This window comes from Odontesthes bonariensis, chromosome 21, assembly GCF_027942865.1.
Source record: "Odontesthes bonariensis isolate fOdoBon6 chromosome 21, fOdoBon6.hap1, whole genome shotgun sequence".
Lineage (NCBI taxonomy): Eukaryota > Metazoa > Chordata > Actinopteri > Atheriniformes > Atherinopsidae > Odontesthes > Odontesthes bonariensis.
The window spans coordinates 7,540,314-7,563,569 of NC_134526.1; the positions used below are offsets into that span (position 1 = coordinate 7,540,314).

The window sequence follows — 23,256 nt, forward strand, 5'->3', positions numbered from 1 at the left end:
CATATTTCAAAATTGGCTGAATATTTTTAAAAGATGAAACAATTGGTAACAGCTGAATGTCTTATGAACATTTTAAAATTTGAATGGTGTCTCTAGGTTAAAGTATGCTGAAGCAGTTACGATTTGAATAGATTTGAAGATTTTGAAGGATTTGAAAGCATTTGAAGATAAGGATTTGGAGAACTTAATTTTCATATTTTTGAAACTGTCATATTTCAAAATTGGCTGAATATTTTGAAAAGATGAAACAATTGGTAATAGCTGAATGTCTTATGAACATTTTAAAATTTGAATGGTGTCTCTAGCTGAAAGTATGCTGAACTAGTTAAGATTTGAAAGATTTGAAAGGATTTGAAAGGATTTGAAAAGATTTAAAAATTTAACATTAGTTTCAATGGGAAAAAAGTTGAACAAAAAGCTTAATATCTTAAAAAGTTGAAAAGTTACAAACACCAAAAATAATAGCAGGAAAGAGCTGAATGAGCTGAACATTTTGATACCAAATTTGTTGAAATAGCTCAAAGTATGCTGAAGTAGTTGAATGCCGAAAAACGGCGGAATAATATGGAATAATAATAATAAAGAGAAACAGGAACTTAATAGTGAGAATGCTTTATGCATTCTCACAATAAAATGGGAGAATTGAATATGTCCCTTTTCATGTGAACAATGGTCAGGGACGTATTTTACCTCCTATTTTATGCGATGTTTAGAAGGATAATCTTTCATTACTGGTAAATAGTGTGAAATAATGTGAAAGCGGGCATGCGACTGATTGTTCTCTCATGAAGCACCTACTTTATGTAGATGAATTTTGTGATTTTATGTTCTTCTGCTGCTCCTCTGTGACAATTATTGAGAGACTGTTTACAGTGTGGCATGGGTTTTAACATAAAATTGAATTCAAGTAGGCGTTAACATCAGAAGTAAGGAAGATATGATTTCTTCTTCTCTGCCATTTTTTAGGGTCTACGCCGCCTCTCGCCCAATGACAGCAGGGATAGACTCCAGGCCCCCCGCCACCCTAAATTGGATTAAGCGGGTACAGAAAATGGATGGATACTGTCCATTTGTGGCATTGTTACAAAATGGGGAGCTTTCAGAGGCTTACACTGGCTTATGAATACATGAAGCTGTTATTGAAAGCCCCCTCAAAGTTGCAGCTGTCCACCTGTTTGCTGCTTAGATTTGTATTTATGTGTAAAGATAATAGCAAGTTGTATCATTTAGTTTCTAATCAGACCTCAACTGAGCTCTGCTACGTTTCAATTTAGCAAAGCCATCTTTAATAGGGATGGAATCATACATATCTGGTAAAACACTGCACCTCTGCGGTGATATTTCTGAAGACAAAAGTTACAAAAACCAACCTTTGAGGCTCGTTTTGGGGATTTTACTTTGATAACACAGTTCCCTTCCTTTTCTTTGAACTGGAAGGCTTGACTTTTACCATCCTCTCCAGACATCAATAAATGAACAGTATAGTCGCTCCTCATCTAGCATCAGTTTGTTGAGTCTGAGTCATTCAGTGAGATCATCACCAGCATTAAGGTGCAGTTAATAAACGATAAGTAGCTTATTTGGACATGTGAGCACCTCAGACTTTGAGCACTATTCACTGGCTGCTTGTGATTGGAACTTTTCAACCAGATTTTGGGGTGTGGCTGCAGGGATCTCCCCCTTTCTTGCACTGCTGCAGGAAGAATCCAGGCCCAGAACTAGATGATCTCATAGATAATGGACAGGGTTAAAGTCAGGCATGGTGCAGGCCTCTCTACTTTCCTTACACTGAACAGGAATTACATTGTGGTGTTGTAAGAAAGGGGCAGTTTCTAACCGGTCAAAAACTGGATTAGCTGGTTTCAATTTGTTACTTTTAGGTTCTCAAACTAGATGTCAGGCTGCCTGCAGGGGTCGCAGCATATTCTAATTATATAAAGAATACCCTAATAGATGTTTTTGACATACATCGTCTTAATTTCAAATGACACAAGTGCATGTTAATACTCCATATACCCAGTATCATTAAAAACCAAGAAGTGTTGATTGTGTATACCACGCACCGATCACTGATTCTGTACCATTTCAGAAAAAAAAAAATCTAAAAATACGCTCCTTAAAGATCGTTTTTTGTTTTTATTTGCCCAAATACTTGAACTACAAGGACATAAGAACACCCTCAGCTATATAAAACATCAATTTTTTTTTTCCTTTTCAAATGATCAGCAGTACAAACTCGTAAAGCTTGGTTGTCATAGATCTCTCTATAAACCAACATAAAGGGAGAGAAGAAACAAGTAAAACGGGTGAATTTAACCAAAAATTCTCCCCCGTGAGTGAAAGACTCACTGGCCTCAGAAATCACAGATGAGGGTTTGCAAAATTAAACAACTAACTAAACAATAAGCACACAATACAAAAACAGTATTTACAGAAAAATGACATTTTTTTTTTTATACCCCAAAATCCACTGGCAACTCAGTTCCTCAATCCCTTTTACAAACTTCCATCAGTCAGTACAAGCAGTTGCTTTCCTTTTCCCTCCCTCGGTTATTTAAATAGTCCACGCTGGTTTTGTTTCAGTCTGTGATGAAAGTCATAATGGTGAAAATGATCCGTTAGCAACAGATCAATAATCAATCTGTCTGGAACCTCAAAAAAGACAGACAATTATGGAAGTCTGGTCATCGCTCCGTATTCGGGTAATCAACGACATGACAGCAAAGACCTTTGGAGGAAAATACAAATCCAAAAATTGAAAGACATCTACATTCATGGTGTTGGTATGATGTCCCCACACAGGCACAGACATGCACGCTGCAGTCACATCAGGGTATGCAACAAAACAGCAAACGTTAAAGCAAAGAAACACACACACGCATCCTCACGTATACACACACGACTCTGCATGCATGCACACAAACTCGGAGGAACACATTTACAATAAGTGCACACTTTTTTTGGGGGGGGGGGGGGGGAAGCATCAGACAGAAACCCAAACGGATTACAGCCAATACCGTTGAAACTTCAGGACAAACTTGAAATGGGTCAGAACTCAAATGTTCACAATTTAAACAAACATGTTAGCAACTGAATGAAAAGTTGGGGGGGGGGGGGGGGGGGGCAAAAACACCCAAAAAACATACAGGGATACATCTTAAAAACTCAGACTGAGGACTAAATGTGGATAAACCACCCACCGTTTATCAACGAGAGGCCAAGACTAACTTTTGAATCGACTGAGTGGAACAGAATTGTTTAAGACTGATGGATTGATACAGAGAGACATGTTAGTCCAGTAACACATGGCAATGGATCCTGCAGTGCCTCGGAGGGAATATTCATACACACACACACACACGCCGAACCTTCACGTTTCAAAATACATGAGTGGATGTAATCAGCCTTTGACACGGATGATGCTCCGACGCCTTCAAAGCGAGAATCTTTGCAAACTCGTCTAAATTAAGTTCCCATAAAAAACTGAATCGATCGGTGTGTCAATGGAAGCCCGAAAAAAAAGGCTGTCAGTTGGTTTCAAAGAAATTAACTGGAAAGAAAAAGGAACATTTCAAATCAAACTGTAACATGTTTAGTGAAAATGGTTATTCAGGGGAAGGATACAAAAACAGCATTCAAGCCAGTCAGATTACAGTAAGAAGTTGGAAATTACACATTTAAGTCAGCGTACTTGCACACTATAAATTCGTAGTCGCTGGTTTTGTGTTTATATCTGTATTTAATTTAGATGCTTTCGTAAAGAATCAATGTAATATATATATAAAAAAAAAAAAAAATCCCACAAATTTGAACGCCAAAGTTAGTTGACAGCTCGGTGTTGACCTAAGACAGGTTTAGTCACAGTCACGGCAAACCGGTCACGCCCCGTAAATCCTGCAGGATACCCCACTTTTCTTCATACCGACTGGCGTCAAAGGGCCTAGTTACATCCACTTTGACTCCATGTTGTGGAACAATAAAACATGAGAAACCCACAGGAGGTGAACACTTTATAGACACCTTTTAAATGAGAGCACAGGTAAGTAAAAAGTTCGGAGATTTTCCAGCAACAAAAACACATTCAAAATGGCTTGACTTGTTTTTTCCTGAAAAAATACCACCTCTGTAATAACCAAATCATAAAATCTACATCATAGCTCGAGAATACAGAACAAAGTAACGACGTTCTGGAAAAAATATCAAAGGAAACATTCTGAAGAGTGCAATTTTTCAGTGCCCCCCCTCCCTCCCCCCCCCCGTCTCCACCATATCATGCTCTTTGGCTCAATGAAGCCTGTTCACAACTCATGCCGACTCGTCTTTAACTAATTACCAGAATAAAAAAAGAAATACAGGAGGGTAATAAATCACCCTACAGATTAAAACTCTAACCTTAAACCATTCAACCTGCAAATGAATATTGAACTCAGGGGCAGAAATGTTCATGACATCACCAAACCAGTGGGATGCTGTTTTTGGCATAATGTCAGCGGGTTAACCCATGCTGTGAGATGACCATCAAACCGAGGAGGGAATTTAACTTGTTTTGGGGGCAAGGTCCCTCCTTGGGTGCAGATTACCAGGGCAGCAACAAAAAGTGGGTGAGTGTGGGGCGGATGAAGCGACGCGGGGGCTCCCTCTGGTGGTGGGAGGAGAGCAGGGTTGGCACAGTGGCAGAGCTCCCTGGACTCTTGGCTCAGCTCAGCGCTGCTCAGTTTGTCTCAGGACGGCGTTTCAGTCCGAGTCAGAGTCTGACGATCCTCCCGAGTTCGACTCGCTGCTGCTGTCCTCTGATTTGTTCTCTTTGTCCTCCGCTTCGTCATCATCGTCGTCGTCGTCGTCGTCACGCTCCTTCTTTAAAAAAAAACAACAAAAAAAAGCAAAATACAAAATCAGCACAATTCTCGCTCACATCTGTAGTAGCGAGTGCTAACAATAGAAATATCACTGACATCATTGTCCTCCTCTTCATCGTCCTCCTCACTGGATGAATCTGCCTCAGAGGAAGCCTTCTCCTGCTCGTCCTCATCGTCATCCTCGTCCTCATCATCGTCGTCGTCGTCTTCCTCCTCCTCTTCCTCTTCCTCCTCCTCCTCCGTGTCCTGTTAAAAGACACATTTGTTCAGGCCGGGCTCACAGTGTAGTTCACACACAGCAGAAGATGCAACAGCTTCGGCACTCACAGATTTCTTGGACTTTGCCTTGGGGCCTCCTTGTTTAGCTGGGTTTCTTCTTTTCTAAAAGAATGAGGAGAATGATTAATACATTGCCAGGGAAATATATTGAAAACATAAAGGAGCCCCTTTAAAGCACGAGAAGAGTGTAAAAGCTTACTTGTGAATTATATTCTTTGTAGGTGTTTCGCTCTTGTGAAGACAAGCTCTGTGGACAGATTAAAGTGTACGTTAGGTAAGAGTTTTTAAAAAGGTGTGAAAAATATCTCCCCCTACATCCAGCGACCACTTCTTACAGCGAGCCACTGCTCCAGTAGGACTTTGTACTGCCTCTGCTTCTCCTCTGCAATCTTCTTGTAGCGGTCCTTGTCCTTCAGTGGCAACCTCTGCCACCGGCTGCCGATCTCAGTCATCCGCTCTTTCATTGGAAGGTGGTTCAGCTCCCCGTTAGACAGCATCTCCTGAGAGAACTTCTGGTATCCGTTACTAGCGAGTCAAAAACAAGGGAATCAGACGTCAGGGTTTCCAAGGTTTGGCCATGCGCAGCCAAAGTGAAATTACAAGTCACAAACTTACGATGGCGGTTTCTTGGGTTCGCCCTCAAACTTCATCTTTTTCCCTGAGGCGATGGCCGCAGCAGGAGAGCGCATCTCACACAGGTCTCTCTGTTGAAGACACATAAGTCAGCGGGTAGCTCTCACCGGTCCCGAACACAACATTACAGTTACTGGTGGAACAGAGGTTTTCTAACCTCATATCTCTTCTGGTCCTCTGCTGCCTTTTTAATCCACATAAGTTTCTCCTTTTTCTCCATGGTGCTCCAGGCTGTTTCCATTGCTTTCTGCGCCCTTGGACGGTCACTCTGCTGAGCACATGTTCATATTAAATGCATGTGGCGATATAATACTACCTGTATTTTCACTTGTGAACGGCTGAAACGTGTGGTTACACATGTTGTTAATCTTGTTGAAATAGAACTTCTCGTTTTTATTCTTGAAACTCTGAGTTATGCCTACCTTAAATCTGGCCAGGTAGTCTCCTATGACGCTCTGCTGCCAGATTTCCTGAGCGGTTTTGGGTGGATCTGGCAAACGACTTCGATCCTCCTTCTCCTTCTTCTCTGACTCAGCTTTCAAGACTGTTTCTAAACGTTTAAACTTCTCCTAAATCATTCAGTGAAAAAGACCAGCAGAAGATTATTAAAAAAAAAAAAAACTAATTACAAATCATTTCAGAATGTTTTGGCAGATATTGGATGGACATTTTACCTTCTTCTTATCTGGCAGCTCGTTCCACATGCGTGCCAGAAGTCTGGTGAGCTCGCTGTCGGAGAGGTCCGGCTTCTCCTGCTGCAGTTTGGGACGCTTCTCCTCAGCAAATATGAACATGGCAGAGATGGGCCTTTTGGGTTTCTCTAGACTGGCCTACAAATGGCAGAGGAGACAATGCAAATATATAAAATACACGTCTGACAAAAGACAAGCAAGATGGACTGGTAATGTGTTGAAATCAGAAACCAAAAGGTGCTTTTATTCCAGGTCTGACCTTTGCTTTGGAGTTTTTCTTTTTAGAGGCAGGACTGGTAGCTCTGCTGCCCTTCTTAGAACCGGGCTTCTCCTCACCCAAGATCCGCTGCTGCTCCTCTTCCGATATAGACTACGGATGTCCACACAAAAAAGGAAAATAAATACCAACTCTCCGAGTAAAAAGCATAAAGACAAATGAGCAGAGCAATGGTTTCAACATGCAAACTTAAGAAAGAAGGATAAGACTTACACTGAGAAATCTGTTCATTTCAATTTCATACTCCTTTTTCCTCTGAGGAGAAAAAAAACCCACAAAAGTTGGAGAACAAACTGAGCTGTCCGACTTGATTTTTCAGCTCCATGACACGGGGACAATGAACTGACCTGCTCACAGCGTTTCTGGTAGGCATCCTTCTCATTCTGTTTCAGCAGCTTCCATCTCTGGCTGCACATCACCATGCGCTCCGTGCTGGGAACGTCCTTCATGCTCGACATCAGCTCGGCACAGAACATCGAGTAACCGTTTCTGAAAGCGTTCACACACCACATTTGTCCAAACAGCTCATTCAAAGGGCAGGAGACTAAAAGTCACCCGATTGGGATTGCGCTGCAGAGTATTTGGAGCCGCGACTCACGGAGGAGGTTTGTCCGGTCGGCCGTCAGACTTGTCCTTCAGGTGCCGCTCCGCCTTGGTCAGTGTCGACTTTACAATATCTTCCTTGGTCATGTTTAACTCTGGGTGCTGCTGGATGTATTCCCGCATAACTCCCTAAAAACATGCAAACACACAGTTACCGATGATGAAAATACTTTTGCAGATGCTGTTCTCACCACTGCAGCACGTCATAGCAACAAGTTTCACCTCGTATAGTTTCTGCTGTTCCAGGGACTTTGCGATCCATTTCAGCCTCTTCTTGTCGGTCAGCTGTGTCCACTGTTTGCCTAGACTGTCCTTAATGTCTTTGGTGGTTGCCTGATGTAAGACACATAAAATTAACATCTCAGGAACGACAGTTGTGCTTTTAGCGACTGCACTCTGAATATCCCCAAACTTACATCTGGACGTGTCTTTAGGAAGGCCTTCTTTTCATGGTTGTACCACAACTGTTGGGGTGTCTTGGGCTTTTCTGGAACATTTGAACCTTTCTTGGTCATGCTCTCCACAAGGTCTGGATGTAGTTGCCTGTTTACACATCAGAAACCAACAATCAAGCAGTTTTAATCCTCTGTACTCTGGCTTAACATACTCCATGTTGTTAAAGGTTAGTGTCATAAAGAAGTTTTGAGTAATCCCACCTGAATTTCATCATGCTTTGCACGAATGTTTCCTTGTCTCGTAAGAAGTCTTCGACATATTTTTTCTGTGGGCGTGAAATGAAAAGAACGACGTTTCAAACTGCATCAAAAAGCAAAATAGTAAAAGTTAACAGCTGTGGCTCTTTTTCTTTTCTTTGACCGACCTTCTTTTTTTCAGGCAGCTCCCTGTATTTCTTGGAGAGGATCTTTGTCAGGTCAAGGTTACTCATCTCAGGGTGTAACTTGGCATATTTGGCCCTCTTTTCCATGAAGAAACGGAAGTATGGAGTCAACGGCTTCTTGGGGAAATCTGGGTGCTTCTGTTTATTCGGGGGGGAGAAAGACTTAAATCTTGAGCTCTATTCACACAACCAGTTGTCTGTTCATTATGTGAAATACTGATTCTAACCCACCTTTATTTTCTTTCCTTTATAAGGGTTCTTGATGTAGTCCTGAGCATCAACTATCAGCTCTGTTAGAGTTCTGAATTTACGAATCTAAGAGGAAAAACAGCATGTGGAAACTTAGTAATGAATGAGAGTTTGCCCCATTAATGCACCAGTGAATAGGCAGGGCCAGCACACCATTTACACTGAATCAGCTGCTGATGCCCCACACAGGTTAATCATATGGTTGATACAAACACAACAGGGTAGCTTGGAAGCCTAAACACATGATAATCTTCATGAATGTCGCAGACCCTGGTGTATGTTTCATTATAATGTGTCCACAAAAAATAAACAGTAAATAACTCATTTTTATTCTGTGAAGTCCATCTGGCAAATGTTTTCCCCTCCATTTAAGAGACAATGGCATCCCTTGCCACTTGTCATGACTTCCAGCCTGCACTGGTATTTTACCCAAAGATTCTGGGTAAAGTCAAAGTACTACACTCCAACCAGGGCTGGTTTTGGGGGAGTCTGTCAAACCTTTGGTTCAACAAATTTGGTTCAAACGCATTTAATACAGCGTCATCTGAAATGGCGTACCTCTTTAGAGACCTCCTGCCACTTCTGCTTACACATCTCTGCTGTAAAAGAGTTGAAGGCCACCTTCTGCCAGTCCAGGTGGGACTCTGATGTTTTGTATTTAGTCAGGTCTTTCAGTGGAAGGGCCACTTTCATGCCCTCCAGCAATTTTAGGAGGTCATCCTGCACCCACACTGTGAAAACGACAAAACAGAACAAAATGCAGGAATCAAAAATGGGTCAAATTAGAACTTCCCACTAGAATTGCTCAGTTTTTGAAAAGTAATACATTTCTACAGAGCAATCAAAAAGCTATTTTCATGTTAAAGTTAAATAATTACAAAACCTTAGTAAAGTCTAACCTTGCACTGGGGCCGCTGCCTCCATTTCTCCATTCATTTGTGAAAATAAAGTATTGGATCTGCAAAAGAAGGAAAAGAAAAAAAACATTAAAATCTAAATGAATAAACACGACCTACTTTAACATCAACTGAGATCCGGTAATAAACTCCGGTAATAAATCAGAAATATTCTAGTTTTTTTTTTTTAAACGCAAACAATCATAATTTATACTCGTATAATTCATGTTTGGCATTGGTTCTTCAAAAAAACTATTTTTCTATGATATAAAAGTAAAACTGTTGAGTCCAAGTGAATTCAAATCTGCCCCGACATAATGGTTTATGTTCATTACACCGCCCCTAAAACGTTTACGCTACATGGTGAGACATAGGCTATTGCTTGTGACGGCTTCAAATCTCAAATAACACTGCGGAGGGGTTCAACTAGCACAACTAGCTACGACAACAGGAGTCTCCCGTCGAGCAAATTTTGCCAACCGGAATTTGGCGAATTAGTACTGTCCTTATTCCACAACAAAAGTATCGTGGACACACAGGAGCAACCATTTTCTCGCTCGGTCTGCTCAGTAATGGAGGATTTTCAGTCGGAGCGGAGGTTGGGGAGGATCCACGGAAGGAGGAAGCGAATGGACGTGAACGGACAGGCAGCTGTAGGCGACCAGCTGACCACGGACGGGGGATCTGCTTTCGGTCTCCGAGAGGCAGGAATGGTAGCTTGGAAGCAATGCAGCCAAATGCGCCACTCAACACAGGCGCCTCATCACCGTTGGAAGCGGATCTAGCTCCGCCGTGCAAAACCTATAATCTTCTCCTCGAATGTTTACCGAGATGGGAGCGAGGAAAAGAAAATGACATTCGTTTTAAGTTAATAAACGTGCTTTTAGTGTATTTCCCGACCGCTTTGGTCGTGTTTTGAGGGTTTCATGGTCGAATCAAGGAGGAAAACCTAGAGCATTCTTCAGCGAGGCGTAGCCGAGCTGCCCTCCAATGATGGCGGATGCTCGTTGTTCATCTTGTCCTTGATGGCCCAAGCTCAAGCGTTTGACCTAGCTTAAGTAAAACTAAACAAATCGACATTTAAGTACATCTGGGAATGTTCTAGTATCGATTCGGACCTCTTTTAACATCGAATTAATTAAATTTAATCAAAAAATACAACATATGGGTCTTTAAAATGTAGGTGCCGAAGCACGGCACGACCAAGGACAACTTAGCACGCCAAAAGAAGCTTAAATTAGACCTTTTCACTCTTTATTTAGAGTTACAACTCTTTAAAATTGGACATTTTCCTATAAAAGAGCCAAGCTTTCGAGCATTTTAGACGAAATTTCTGTTCTACTTGGAAGACCTGGATCACATTAACTGGTGTTTACAACAAATAATATATGAAACTTAACACTTATTTTTTTTACGGTAACGTTTTAATTTCACGACAAACATCGCGGAGGGATTTCGAAAATAAGTTATAACGGTTGTTAATACCGTTCCAGATGAGTAAAATGTCGGTAAACTGGGTTAAAAGGACAAACGGAGGCGCAGGAAGAAAGGAGAAAAATCAAAAATATTTAACGGCAAAAACATGACAGCGTCGACCTAATTTAACGTGCGTGAATTTTAACGTTCCCCGTTTATAGTTTCGGCGAAAATTACAGCGTTAAACAGTTCTTACACTTTCGGCTACAGCTCAAAAGGAAACACGTTAACGTCCGAGGCTGAGCAGCTTCTCTGGCGCGACAAACAGCTCCAGGTCCGCCATGCTTCAGCCCCGCTCAACAAGGAAACCTACCGTGACAAGGTCCAATGGCGCACTGCAAACACTGAAAACGGAGCTTAAAGCTAAAGCCAGGGCGTTGCAGACTCCCTTCTCTCGATCCAAAAAATCGCACAAGCGAGGAGGAGAAGGCGGGTTCTCCGATCTCGGTCGTCGGTGGTTCTGGGCTAGTCGGTGAGAGAGTGAGGGGGAGAGGGAGGGCGAGTCTCTGCACGGTGAGATATTAAACCGAGATCCCTGATGGCTGACCGAGAGAGGCGGCGAGCTGTTCCGCCAACAGCCGCATGGAGGTCTCGGCGCGGAAACCACCGTTTATTCCACCACTCGAACAACACGGCTACATCACCGATAGCTTAATTTCGATTAAAGGTATCCGCTTAAGATAGTAGATGAGGGGTATTTTTAAAATAAAGACTTACAAGTACCTCCGGGTTTTGTGTTCAGATTCTTCCCCGCTGTTTGGGACCAGCAATTCGGCTATGGCCGACCTCGTCTGTACCCTTCTGCAACGGTCGGTTTATTGCGCGACTACAAAGAGGCCACAGAGCGGGGAGCTTTTAAATGGAAACAAAAGCAAACACGAAAGGAATAATTTTCGACTTTTAGTCGCTTTTTCGGGCTTGACTATCGCGCGCTCGTGTCGTTTTGTTATGAAACCGAGCGACTCTCGTTGGCTTACCTGTCTCGACGTGAGCCTCGGTGTCGCTGCGGAGGAAGAAGGGGAGGGTTGAACGATAGCCAGCACTGCGCCGTCGGTCCTGGGCTCCAGTCCCCGCAGAGATGGTCCTTCCCCCCGCCTCCATCTCACTCTCCGTCTCCCTCCACTCAACGCGCAGCAGTTCTCTCTCCATCCAACCATTTTCGCTACGCCGACATATCCACATTTTTCCGATGTCGCAACCGCGGATGAATATTTCTCCCCGAGACCGACTCTGTTGCATCTGCAGCCGAAGTTTGCAGCCCGAATATATTTTTTATCGGAAAACTGTTGGTTTGATTAAAGACTAAGTTGTGTCTACTTTAACGCCACCGTTAACTTAAGCAAATATAACTAACGTACAATGCAATTTATTCTGAAGTTTATAATTTTATGTATTCATTGTCAGATTTGCCCTTATATTACATGAGAGGCACCATTAGTGCAGCGTGCATGCCGCTTCCCACTGCTCTAAACCTCTTTTCCTGAATTGTAAGCGGTTGTTTGACAGCTTCATTTTGGCCCAGCATGTTTGTTCTTTTCAACTCCACCTTGTGTGTTTGTGGGCGGAACCCGCGGCCATCCAATCCAGTCAGTCCGACTCAGGGAAAACAAATGACTTCCAGGCGCTCGGCCTTGTTAAAGTGTGCTGTGTTCGCGATGCTGTGGGAAAACCAGGGATCGTTGTACGGAAGGCGTTCACACGAACGCATTGGACCTAAATAAGTAAATGATAAAATTAACAAATTCATTTTACATGTAGCTATGTGTAGGGTTGAACCTTAGGCATGACTGTTTACATGTAATAGAGAGAAGTGTAATTATTCCAAATGTTTCCTAGTTATAATTGCATTGTTCTCAAATCATATGATTATATTTTGACTGCATCTATAGAAATGTGCATGTTTTTGTAAAGGTACTTGGTTTTATCAATTTTAAATGCCTAACGCGTTCTACTGTATGTAAGCTTCTCCTTCCATGATACCAGTTACTTAAGCGGTAATGTAATGTCAGTTTGTTTTTATGTTTTTCTTTTAATCCAGATGGAAATGACTTGTGAGCATTTCTCCCATTCTGCTACAGAAAGCGGCTTCAAAGAAAAATGCTCAAATCGACATGAACTATAAAACAAAAACTGAAGTAAGTATCCAGCGTGTTGTAAAATACACACAGACCCAACCCTGCTAAAACGCACTCAAAACTTAATGAAGATGTTCTCAACTTTTTAAATCATTAAGCAAATATTATTTCCTTCCACCATGGCTGATTTAAAAACGAAATCTAGATTTGGATCTACATTAAGGGTTAATCAAATCTTAGTTCGATCATACTGCGCCTCTGGTAAAAATGTTTTTGTCTGTAAACATCTCAGGTCATGTTTTGAATTCTGTGTTTACAAAGTGGAATAAAAGCAACTGGTTAAAACCAAGAATTAGTGATATGGTGTGTTCTTACTTTGATTCAAAGTGGCACTATTAGACAAAGTAATACTTGATAAGTTTTAGACACAACTGGAATAAACAAAGCCGAACAAATGTAAACTATAGAGAGGAGATGTCTATAGAATTATGCAAAATGTAAAAGTCTTTGTCTGAAATGATCCATTTATGGGTATCTACAATGTTACTGATTTGTGTGGAACAAATCTGTATCGTTAAATAGAGGTCCTTATACCTTGGATAAAGAAATGTATGAAAACTATACAACAATAAAAGTCAAATCATCCTGAGACTTAGAGAGTAGTTGAGTGTATCTACTATATTTTTCAGATTAAATATCGTGAGGTTGGAATTTACGTGATTATCCTAAAGGCAGCATGCAGCTGAGTGGTAGAAGCTGAACGTTTCGTTTTAATCAAAGGAGAAAAAAATAAATAAAAGTACCATGTGTCCCAGTGAAATGAAGCATTTTTAAAGCATTTTTATTTTGTTTTTATTTCTTATTAAAGTGAAATCCAAAGCATGTACAGTGTTTTAAGCGGGCAAAACAAAATGCTTGATAAGACATTTACAAAGAAATGTTTCCCTGATGTCATCAGTGCAACAATCGGCTCGCACAATTATTTCTCATCATTGACGTCCTATGACTACTCATTGCATTCTAAGACCATGAAAGCAATTCCACACCAAAATCAGATATGAGCGAATCACACATCTTTTTATACAAACGGGGCAACTCAACAGAAAACGCTGCATACATTACACCAACAACAAATGTTATGAAGCAAACTTGAGAAACACAACTAAAAACACATTTGAGAATATTAGACTAGGTTATAGGTATGCAGTGCCTCTGATAGTTCCACAAAAACAATTGTTTGGTCAAGTTTAAAGAGCTTAAGTTAAGGTGAACTTGCATAATACCATGGGCTGATCTAAAATGTGACTAAACTGTAGTCACTAAAAGCTATAAAAAATAAATAAATAAATGGAAAGTTTTTTTATCCGAGGGGAGAAAATACCTCTTATATTTAAAATACCACTCTTTACCCATGAAGACAAACGGCAATTACCAGTACCATGACTTTATATGATGAATATAAGAAGTATCGGAACTTGTTATCTATTGCAGTCAGACACAAATTCAGCTGCAGGAATTTTGTTTGAATATGAAAAGAAGGTTTCTTTGAAGATGAATAATAACAGAACAGTTTGAAATAACAAAATGAATGACTTCAGTTTGTGTTTGACGCTTATGCCAATCCATCCTCCATGAGTTCGTCATCAAATTTCACTTTGGCATCATCTGCATCCAGCTGCAACATAAACACAGAGAAGCCGACTCATGAAACAACAAGTTACTCTTTGAGTTAGGCCTGGGGTGAAAGTCTCAGGCTCAAACGAGTACTTACGCATTTCATCTCCATGGTGGAGAAGAGCCGGCCGGTCATGAACATGCGCAGAGGGACGGTGAGAATAAGAATGAAAGGCAGGGCTAGAGAGAATGGGCTCATTTTCACCATCCACAGGACAGCCAGACACAAAATCTGAATCAGAGTGAAAAGATGCATCCGGAATGTCTTCACCTGCACAGATGACAGGCAGGAGGACGTTAGAAGGGAGGCTCGAACCAAACACTGACATCAAAATGCATAAAAATGTCTGAGTCAACAAGTGATGACCCCACAGACCGACGGGAACAGGTCTAGAGACTTAATTTAAGACAATTTAAAGGCAAACAACATTACCTATTGACAAATAGTGAAGTATCTACAAAGAAGCACTTTTAAGAAAATATTACTCATCATCATAAATGCATTCTGATAAACTGAAATCATTATTGGAGTAAAATGAGCAGTATGTGAGGGGGGATCGGTACCCTGGTGGCGTAGGCGTCAGCGGGATGGTATTTCTTTGGAGTAATAAGAAGAAGCATCCTATCCCACATCTGGACTCCACTCAGAGAAGTGATACCCATATAGAGGAAGATGCCAAACAAGGCAGTCATAGGAATCATCTTTAGGATGGGTTCCATGAAAATGGAAACACCTGAAAGTCAGAGAAAGAGTGATTAGAGGAAAAATTGTCATTTATTCTGAACCTGATGTGACTGCATCAATGCTATAGATGGCAGCACCTACCAACCATGATGGCCACACATAAGCCACTGATCCTCTGCTCAATCACCTTCTCTATTTCTGGTTTGGGGCCCTTGGACATGACAGTGAGAGCATTGGCGTGGGTGACTGACCGCACAGTGGCAGCACTCAGCCAGGGCACCCCAAAGATGGAGGATATGCCCCCCATGGTGACGAGGAGGAGCAAATCGTAATGGAAACCAGATCCTTTCATCATTTTTCTTTCAGGTTTGCTCACAATCAGCCTGGCATTCACAGACAATATAAAAGAAGTTTAACTCAGTTCACATGAGCTGCAAACAACAATGATGCTATAATACACAGAGTAACTCACGTGGTAATCTGGGACTCCATGAAAATGAGGATGAAAACGAGCAGGGCAGGTACACAGCAGGCTCCCATCATCCAGATGGGGAAATCCATATTTTCTCCCATAGGATTGATGAACCAGCCCCTGGCTTTGGGGTTGGTCACTTCAACACCTTTTGGCACAACAAGTTTCTACAAGAGGATAGGGTGACATTCACATTGTTTTTTACCACTCTAATATGAGCTTCTGTGTAGGATTTGAGTTAAAAATACTGAGGAAAAAGATAATCAGTAACATTAATGAGGGATCATTCAAAACCATCCCAGCGCTCACCATATCCACACAATATTAAATACATGGTAAATAAGCAGACACTTCATTTATCTTCCTTTTTAATGTGATTGAAAGGTTTTTAGGCAGACACAGTCTATTGGTTGTCTAATCTATGAACATTTAATCAATAATAGCAACATAAGTTATAAAGAGTGAAGATATTACAGATATAGATGTTATTTATCAAGGTCTGTATACAGTCGTGTGGAAAACTCAAGGTTTGGAAATTGCCTTATAACTAAGATCATTGCTGATGTTTTTCCTCCTTGGCATTGTGTTAACACACACCTGAAACTGCGAAAGCTGGTCATTTACCCTTTTAAACTCTGTTGAAGCAGTTAAATTGCTAGTTTTTAGTGCCTCTGTGAATCAATGTCTTTGTTTTTTTTTTAAGAATTTACTAAAATTCAGACTTCCCCATGTGTTCCCAAAGATAAGCATAGAATGAAACAATAATTTTCTAGTTTTTGAACACACTACCTCATACACATAGATTATACGTACATACATATACATATATTTGTTATTTATACAATGCAGTCTGCAGTATGTATAGTTACCTGGGTGTATGCATCTTCAATGCTGATATCCACAGCAATCATGAAGAAAATAGCAATGGGGACACCGAAATCTCCAATCAAACGACGAAGCTGAAGAGACAGAGCAAAAGATACACCAGGTTCAAAGTCATATTAATTGATTTAAAAGTATTCTGTTAAAAACCTGATCTTACCGGGCCTGGGAAGTAGTGACCGTTCTTGAATGATCGGAGAAAGTATGCAATGAAGAAGCAGCCAAACATCAGACACATAGAGAGCAGGGCGGTGTTGGGGTACGGCCTTTCAACCACCTTGGTGGTATTATCTGGTCCAGAAAGCTCCTCTATCATGGCGTGGTGGAAGGGGTTGTCCAGTGTGTCATTCAGATGTTCGTAGTTCAGGATCAGAGGGTGGGTTTTGAAGATCTGAGTAAAGGTAAAAGAAAGCAGAAGAAGAGCAAAGTAGACAGTTACAGCTGACACTAAAATGAAATCAGCTCGGCTGTGAAATGGATGGAAGAATGACGTAAGGCAACCTTCATAAGTTTGGAAAACGTCTCGTAGATGAAGATGAGCGAAATGAGGATGGAGAAGATTTCCTGGGTGAAGCGGGAAATGTATCGGACCAGGAAGCTGCCCTCCATTGCTACGATAACCACCACAATCACTATCAGCCACATACCCACCCAGATACGGCCCACAATGTACTCAATGTTCTGGGCCTTGCAGAACTGGCATGGGATGAAAAAACAAAACAAAAAAGGATTTTAATAAAGAAAAGTGGTTCTCTAAAGACTTTTTTTACAATTCTTAAGGGCATTCAACTTGTACGTACGACAAAAAAAGCTTCCTCGAACAGTAGCAAAGGTCCAGAGAAGCCAATGACAAGTACGGGCTGGGCAGCAATGAGACAGAAGATGACGCCCTGGACGCTGGTGGAGACCATCAGCTCTGAAACACCCATCATCTTTTCCGTTTTGTCAGCTAGGGTCAGAAGATGAGAGAGTGGACATTGACTTTGATGGTACTTAAAGAGAAAAAGTGCCTTCCTGTCCATGAGTCTCTTTTACCTAGAAGCCCTCCGAACGTGATAGCTGGGGACAGGGCAGCGAAGTAGATGAAGATGATGGCAGCGAGGACCTGAGCGTTCAGAGCGTCTGTGAAGTCGCTGACGTAGTGGCGAAAGCGGCGCTTTATGTCCTTCACCATTCCACCAAAAGGATAACCTGTGCGGGCCAGAGGGTCCTCCCTCGGCTCCTCTGGACCCTGATCAGCTATACAACAAGACAAATCAAATGGACATTTACACTGATTACCCTCAAACCCCCTCCGTTCTGCTTTGAGTTTCTTTACCAGAGTTTCTTCCATATTTCGTGAGGCTCTTTTGCACATTTGTTTTGAAGAATCAAAGACTGCAAAGTAATTCAGCGAGGGAATTCTGACCTTTGACCCTGTCTCCAAAGGCAAGTCGGGTATCAGAAGGACGGAGTCTGTCACGCAGCATCTTCTGCTGGAAGGCAATTATTGGCTCCAGCATCACCTTATCTTGGATCTCAGTGGGAGGAATCACAATGCTGCAGTCCATGAAGTCAGCGATGGCGTTGGTCACTTCTTTGTCAGTTTGGGCCAAGAAGGCTTCCAGACAGAACACCTGATAGAGGGGGATACAGAAAACTCTCATTCAGTTCGGGGGGGTGGTTGTGTGATCTCTTTACTAAAGGTGCTGCAGTGAAATGTCCACTTTCCCTTCTTCAGCCTCTCTTACCCAGTCGGCCATCAGAGCACCCATGGCCCGGCCGCTTTCACTGTAGTCTATTCCACTCTGGGCTGGGCCCACCATCATAAAGATGAAGCGAATAGGTACAGCTGACTCCAGAGTGGAGTCCATCACTACAGAGTCAGCCAGCCTGACAAAGGCCACCACTGGTTTCTGCAGGAAGTCCAGGGTACCTATGGGAAACACTCTTTCAAATCAGACCTGCTACAGAAAATTGTACAAAAACTGCATCAGAATAATTTTACCTGTGAGAACAACTGATGCCTCCATGTTGTCAGAGCTCTCTCGCTGCAAAACACAACAGTTACAGCGATATTATTTTAAAACAGGTATGCTAAGGGTTGAAAAGAGATGAAATGACTCTAAATGTGTACCTTCTTTGTGACAGAAAAAGTCTGCATCTGAATATCTCCAGAGGGAGTCACCACAGGTCCCTGAGACTGACTGGAATGATAAATAAAATGAGCAAAAAAGCTGTGCTTCACATATGTTTGAGAGTTTATCACCAAACGAGGGTTACCTGCGTCTCATGAGGAGAGTTCTCAGCAGACCCTCTCGCTCACTGGCAGAAATCTCATTCTTGTTCTGCAGCTCATCAACTATTTTCTCAGCCACAGCAGACAGACCGCCGGCACTCAGGTCAAAGATGATGGCACCTGAGGATGCAGGTTTGGTGTGAACATGACATTTAAATGTTTAACAGTTTAAATGGATTTTTATCCACACATATATGTGGATTTTTGTTCTATTTAAGGTTCCAAAGTCACCTGTACTCATGGCCCTGCGCACTTGAATCAAGCTCTTAAAGGTGAGATAGGAGACATGAGAGGAACCCCACGTTCCTGTGGCAGGGTCAAAGTTCTCCTCGTAACCCACCCATCGGCTAGTCTCCTGCCAGGTGTTGCCCTGAAGCTCATTCAGCTCCACATAGGCCTGTGGTAATGCAGTGTGATATGTCAGATAGCATATACGTTTATGACATCAAACTTTAACATTTCATTTGAAAGGATGAACTAACTTGGGCATCCCCTCTTGTGGTGGCATTGGTGTTCACATTCAGGAAAGCTGTAATGAAAAGGCGGAGCAGGGATTTTTGCACTGATATTTTAAGACAAATCACAAACAAGTGCACAGACTTTTGGAAAAGTTTACCGTCTGAATCGTTGAGTATGGCTATGGCTTCTGAAGGAGACTCATTCTGCTCGTCCTCCTCCCTCCCTTCAAAGGTACCGCTCAGGCCTGGGGGAGCCCTGGTGGTTTGGAGATACAGTAACATAAAATAGTGACCAAAAAAATGGACCACATCAGTCCAGCTCTGAGGTCTTTACACTGGCTGCCTGTAAATCAAAGGATAGACTTTAAACTGGTGATGCTGGTCTATGAAGCTCTGAATGCTCCAGGACCAGAATACATCAGTGACCTCCTGACCCAGTATGAACCTTCCAGACCCCTCAGGTCATCTGGATCCGGTCTTTTATCAGTTCCCAGACTCAGAACCAGACATGGAGTAGCTGCATTCAGCTTCTATGCTCCACATGTCTGGAACAAACTCCCAGAAATCCTCAGATCAGCTGAAACACTCAGTGTGTTTAAGTCCAGGTTGAAGACACACCTATTTTCAGCTGCATTTGAATAAAGCTCCAAATCTGAAGCTTGAGTTTCAAAACTTAATCACATTTTAATGACTGATTTTATCTATTGTTCTTATCTCTTTCTTTTTTGTTGAAAATTTAAATCATGCTTTTGATTTCTACTGTTTTAATGCATCTGTAAAGCACTTTGAATCGCCTTGTTGTTGAATTGTGCTGCACAGATAAGCTTGCCTTGCCTAACATTAACCCAGACAAGGGATGGGACGAGTGCCTCTCAGCAGTACCTTGCATGTCCACACCAGATGCCTCAGACACCACACCAGGGAAGTGATGGAGTGCAGTTCTGAACTTTTGAAAAACACTCATGCTATTCTTTGTACATTCACAAGGTGGCAGCACCCCTCAACCTTGCATTTTCAGGGGAATGGGCTGTGCCCCACTTTTACCATGTCCCTGTTTGTATTATATATTTCAGAAATATATATTATATCATTAGAGTGCCACTTTAACTTATTACGATTATCATGGATTATTATGCACTTATCGTACGATGTGCCATTTCTGTGCTACTTTTATGAAAATCATTTCATTTAGATTTTTGCTTGTATTTAAATGTTTTTATGCAGTTTTTCCCCCCCTCTCCAAGCTCTCCTCTAGCCCATAAACACTATTTCATGCCAGCATCCATTTTTAGATCATGGTTTGATAATGCTAAATTTACAACTGTTTGATTGTGTGAGCAGAGCTCTTGCAAGGTGTATCCAAACAGCTCTTAATGTGTTAGCAAACAGATGCCTTCAAGCATGGATAAATATTCACTTTGTTTAACCACTTAATTAAGATGTACTTTTATCGTTAAGCTCTGGTTTGGTCTCCAGCAGCTACTGAAATATCTGCCTTTTTAGCATCTACAAAAAAAACTGCTTTCTAGTGTGCTAGTCTGACATGTAGTGTAAGGTATTAGTGTTTCTACTGAATACGTTGCACACTGCATCTGTAAATAAATCAAAACAAAATAGATATGGCAAAGAGATGGATCAAAAAAAGAGGCTCAGATGCATTGCAAGCTGGATCTATTACAAAATACAAAAATTGTTGATATTCGCCAACCTGACTTGAAACACATAATTGGAGAACTTGGTGAAATGGGCCCTACTCATGCACAGTTTGGGGCAAGAAGGACTCATTATATCTCATCAGAAACAGGGTGCAGAAATACTGTGCAAAAGTCACAGTGGAGAACAGTGAGGCTGAGACGAGGTACTTACAGTCTCACTGGGGAGGGGAAGGCTGAGTCACTGTCTTCATGTGACATGTCACTGCCCTGCATAAGTGGGAAGTAAAAGAATCATTAATGGAAGCTGTTGAAAAAAAAAAAGGATTTGGGCAACTACCCATTCCAGCAAGATTGAACACATGAGAAACCATGGTTTCTATCCTAACCAAATCTGGAGCTGGAGCTTTAATCTTATGTTGCAGCAATTATGAAACTTCATAAAGGTGTTGGATGACAAAAGAAGACCGACCTCCTCAAAAGTGAAGTTGTTCTCCATGAATGCTGAATAGTCTGTCCTTCAATTCTCAGCTACTTTACTGCATTCCCTAAAACAGAAAATGGTTTAATCGACACACAAAAATAGAAATAATCTTTATAAGTAATGAAACACATGGAATCTCGGAACAAATAGCATTAAACCTGCTAGCTTTGATGAGCATTTCATCTAATGCATCCTAAATAAAGGATTTCTAAAATTTAAACCCAACAATCACAACAAAAGGACAGCTGTTTGGGAGTTTTTACTGTTGAGAGAAAAGTTATTTATTCACCAACCTCAACTAGACCAACTGAGGCTTTTTTAAAACAGCTTTGATAAAGACCCCATCGTCGATCATCACAAGCTGTACTTTGAGTTAGTCTGCCGAGCCGCGGCTCAGAACAGATAATCAATCAGCCGTTGACAATTTGAGGTATGATATAGTTTCAATAGAGGACGACAGAGCCTTATCTTTGGGTTACACCCTTCAACCAGACACATCTTTTCTCTTCAGAAGCTGCACAGTCAAAAAAATTAAATATGTGGGTTCAACAAGTTATGCAGAGCTTATAAGACAGAATATTCAAAATTCTCACAATTTGTTTTCTTTTTTAAAAGCGCAATATTCTGTCGTGTTTCACAGATATCCGAGAGGACTGGGCTCTTTTCGGTCAAGTGCTTCTGAAAATGGGAATTTTGCCTCCACGCACTAACTCTGCACGATACAAGACCATTTACAGGAGCTTTTGAAACAAATAAATCTACAGATATGATCAATGCATGTGAACTAAATATTTTTATCTTTCAGCACTTAGATGATGCATTTATTTTCGCATGAGCCAAGAGGAAGCAGGTGCCATTTTCAGAATAAATGCAGCAAATCCTAAAAATCTCAACAGGCTTTTCTCTATGATAAACCTACTTTCTTGAATCTTCAAGAAGCAAAAAATGAAAATAGATAACTTAGTTTTATGACAATTCACCCCAAATTCCTGGGGATCACTCTTGCTTGTACACATTCAGATATCCATCTTGTTTGATTTCTAACTGCTGGCTCATTAGTGTCAAAAACGATTGTCCAACCCATGGCCAGAGGAGGCCACACCCCTACCTGTATGCAGGTATTCCCACCTGGTCTCCAGCACTGGAAACGGGACGATCACTGCCCTGTCAGCCTTGAAGAACCCGGTGACAAAGTGAGCACGGGCAAACGAAAAGATGACTACAGCGACAGACCCAGCAAAGCGGGAACACCCACATGAAAGTACGTCAACGCCAAGAAGTGTAGTACCCCCCAAACCCTCTGGTGGCTAAGCCGTGTGGCGGTGGGTGGGGGCGTGTATGACATACAAACATCTCTATCAGCCTGGGACACCTTGAGACAGGGATATCCCGGCCCTAATTTGGCCGCACCGCCCTCTCTGCATGAACCAGGTCCAAAGCCAGAGAGGGACAGAACCTCATCATGTCTGAGGGGCACACATGTGGCAAAGAGGGTAGAGAAGGGAGCAATTACAGTATCATAAGGAGATCATCTTCCTACGTCATCTTGTTTACGAACTGGGGATTCCCTCATCATGATGGTTGATGATGAAAGGGGTTAGTTCCAAGTGATTTGATGTAAATACATTAAACAACTTTTTCTCAACCCTCCTGAAGCTCATCTGGTTTATCTGTAGTCCATGTGAGATAGCAGCGACAAACTGAGAGCTCCTCTGTAGCTGACTGGACGTGAAGCTGGTGGCCGCTGAGATACCGACTCATGATGCAGGGCGCACTGGTGAGACAGGACAACATTAT

General features: G+C 41.8%; 2 protein-coding genes and 1 long non-coding RNA gene across 10 annotated transcripts; 1 reads left to right on the plus strand and 2 right to left on the minus strand.

Annotated features, from left to right (window-relative positions):
- Positions 1–2,116: 2,116 nt before the first annotated feature.
- Positions 2,117–12,263, minus strand: ubtf (upstream binding transcription factor). 7 transcript variants are annotated; one of them, XM_075454706.1, is made up of 22 exons: positions 11,777–12,263; positions 11,523–11,651; positions 9,327–9,385; positions 8,986–9,158; positions 8,410–8,493; positions 8,161–8,316; positions 7,997–8,061; positions 7,757–7,883; positions 7,563–7,673; positions 7,336–7,469; positions 7,085–7,226; positions 6,951–6,992; positions 6,720–6,830; positions 6,443–6,598; positions 6,191–6,337; positions 5,926–6,039; positions 5,751–5,839; positions 5,471–5,660; positions 5,335–5,382; positions 5,184–5,237; positions 4,953–5,102; positions 2,117–4,854 (listed from the first exon to the last, which is right to left on the minus strand). In XM_075454706.1, exons 3-22 carry the CDS (start codon positions 9,361–9,363, stop codon positions 4,735–4,737), a joined length of 2,250 nt encoding a protein of 749 aa, XP_075310821.1. In that variant the 5' UTR covers positions 9,364–9,385; positions 11,523–11,651; positions 11,777–12,263; the 3' UTR covers positions 2,117–4,734. The 7 variants fall into 7 exon arrangements, with proteins under 7 accessions (XP_075310821.1, XP_075310820.1, XP_075310819.1 ...); XM_075454705.1 differs by having other exon boundaries at positions 11,517–11,651; XM_075454704.1 differs by lacking the exon at positions 11,523–11,651.
- On the plus strand, positions 9,674–13,226 carry LOC142371996 (uncharacterized). Its single transcript, XR_012768163.1, has 2 exons — positions 9,674–12,520; positions 12,838–13,226. It is a non-coding gene; the product is annotated as an uncharacterized LOC142371996 (long non-coding RNA).
- A 465-nt stretch (positions 13,227–13,691) lies between these two features.
- Positions 13,692–22,748, minus strand: slc4a1a (solute carrier family 4 member 1a (Diego blood group)). 2 transcript variants are annotated; one of them, XM_075454702.1, is made up of 21 exons: positions 22,588–22,748; positions 21,448–21,523; positions 21,190–21,245; positions 19,482–19,579; positions 19,348–19,394; positions 19,097–19,262; positions 18,850–18,985; positions 18,704–18,773; positions 18,575–18,617; positions 18,318–18,502; positions 17,996–18,203; positions 17,623–17,826; positions 17,388–17,536; positions 17,089–17,283; positions 16,748–16,978; positions 16,575–16,664; positions 15,706–15,872; positions 15,375–15,616; positions 15,113–15,282; positions 14,646–14,819; positions 13,692–14,549 (listed from the first exon to the last, which is right to left on the minus strand). In XM_075454702.1, exons 2-21 carry the CDS (start codon positions 21,472–21,474, stop codon positions 14,487–14,489), a joined length of 2,721 nt encoding a protein of 906 aa, XP_075310817.1. In that variant the 5' UTR covers positions 21,475–21,523; positions 22,588–22,748; the 3' UTR covers positions 13,692–14,486. The 2 variants fall into 2 exon arrangements, with proteins under 2 accessions (XP_075310817.1, XP_075310816.1); XM_075454701.1 differs by having other exon boundaries at positions 22,568–22,748.
- Between the last annotated feature and the right edge of the window lie 508 nt (positions 22,749–23,256).

What these genes read in the sequence shown, in the direction of transcription:
- ubtf (XM_075454704.1), bottom strand. Translation starts at nt 9,363, where the DNA reads ATGAATGGAGAAATGGAGGCAGCGGCCCCAGTGCAAG. An exon ending in AACAGCAGAAACTATACGAG is followed by an intron (nt 7,470 to 7,562) that starts GTGAAACTTGTT and finishes GCATGTTTTTAG; the next exon opens with GGAGTTATGCGGGAATACAT. An exon ending in CGACCGGACAAACCTCCTCC is followed by an intron (nt 7,227 to 7,335) that starts GTGAGTCGCGGC and finishes GAACGCTTTCAG; the next exon opens with AAACGGTTACTCGATGTTCT.
- slc4a1a (XM_075454702.1), bottom strand. Translation starts at nt 21,474, where the DNA reads ATGGAGAACAACTTCACTTTTGAGGAG. An exon ending in ACTCTCCTCATGAGACGCAG is followed by an intron (nt 18,774 to 18,849) that starts GTAACCCTCGTT and finishes TTATCATTCCAG; the next exon opens with TCAGTCTCAGGGACCTGTGG. An exon ending in CTTTGGAGACAGGGTCAAAG is followed by an intron (nt 17,827 to 17,995) that starts GTCAGAATTCCC and finishes CTTGTTGTATAG; the next exon opens with CTGATCAGGGTCCAGAGGAG.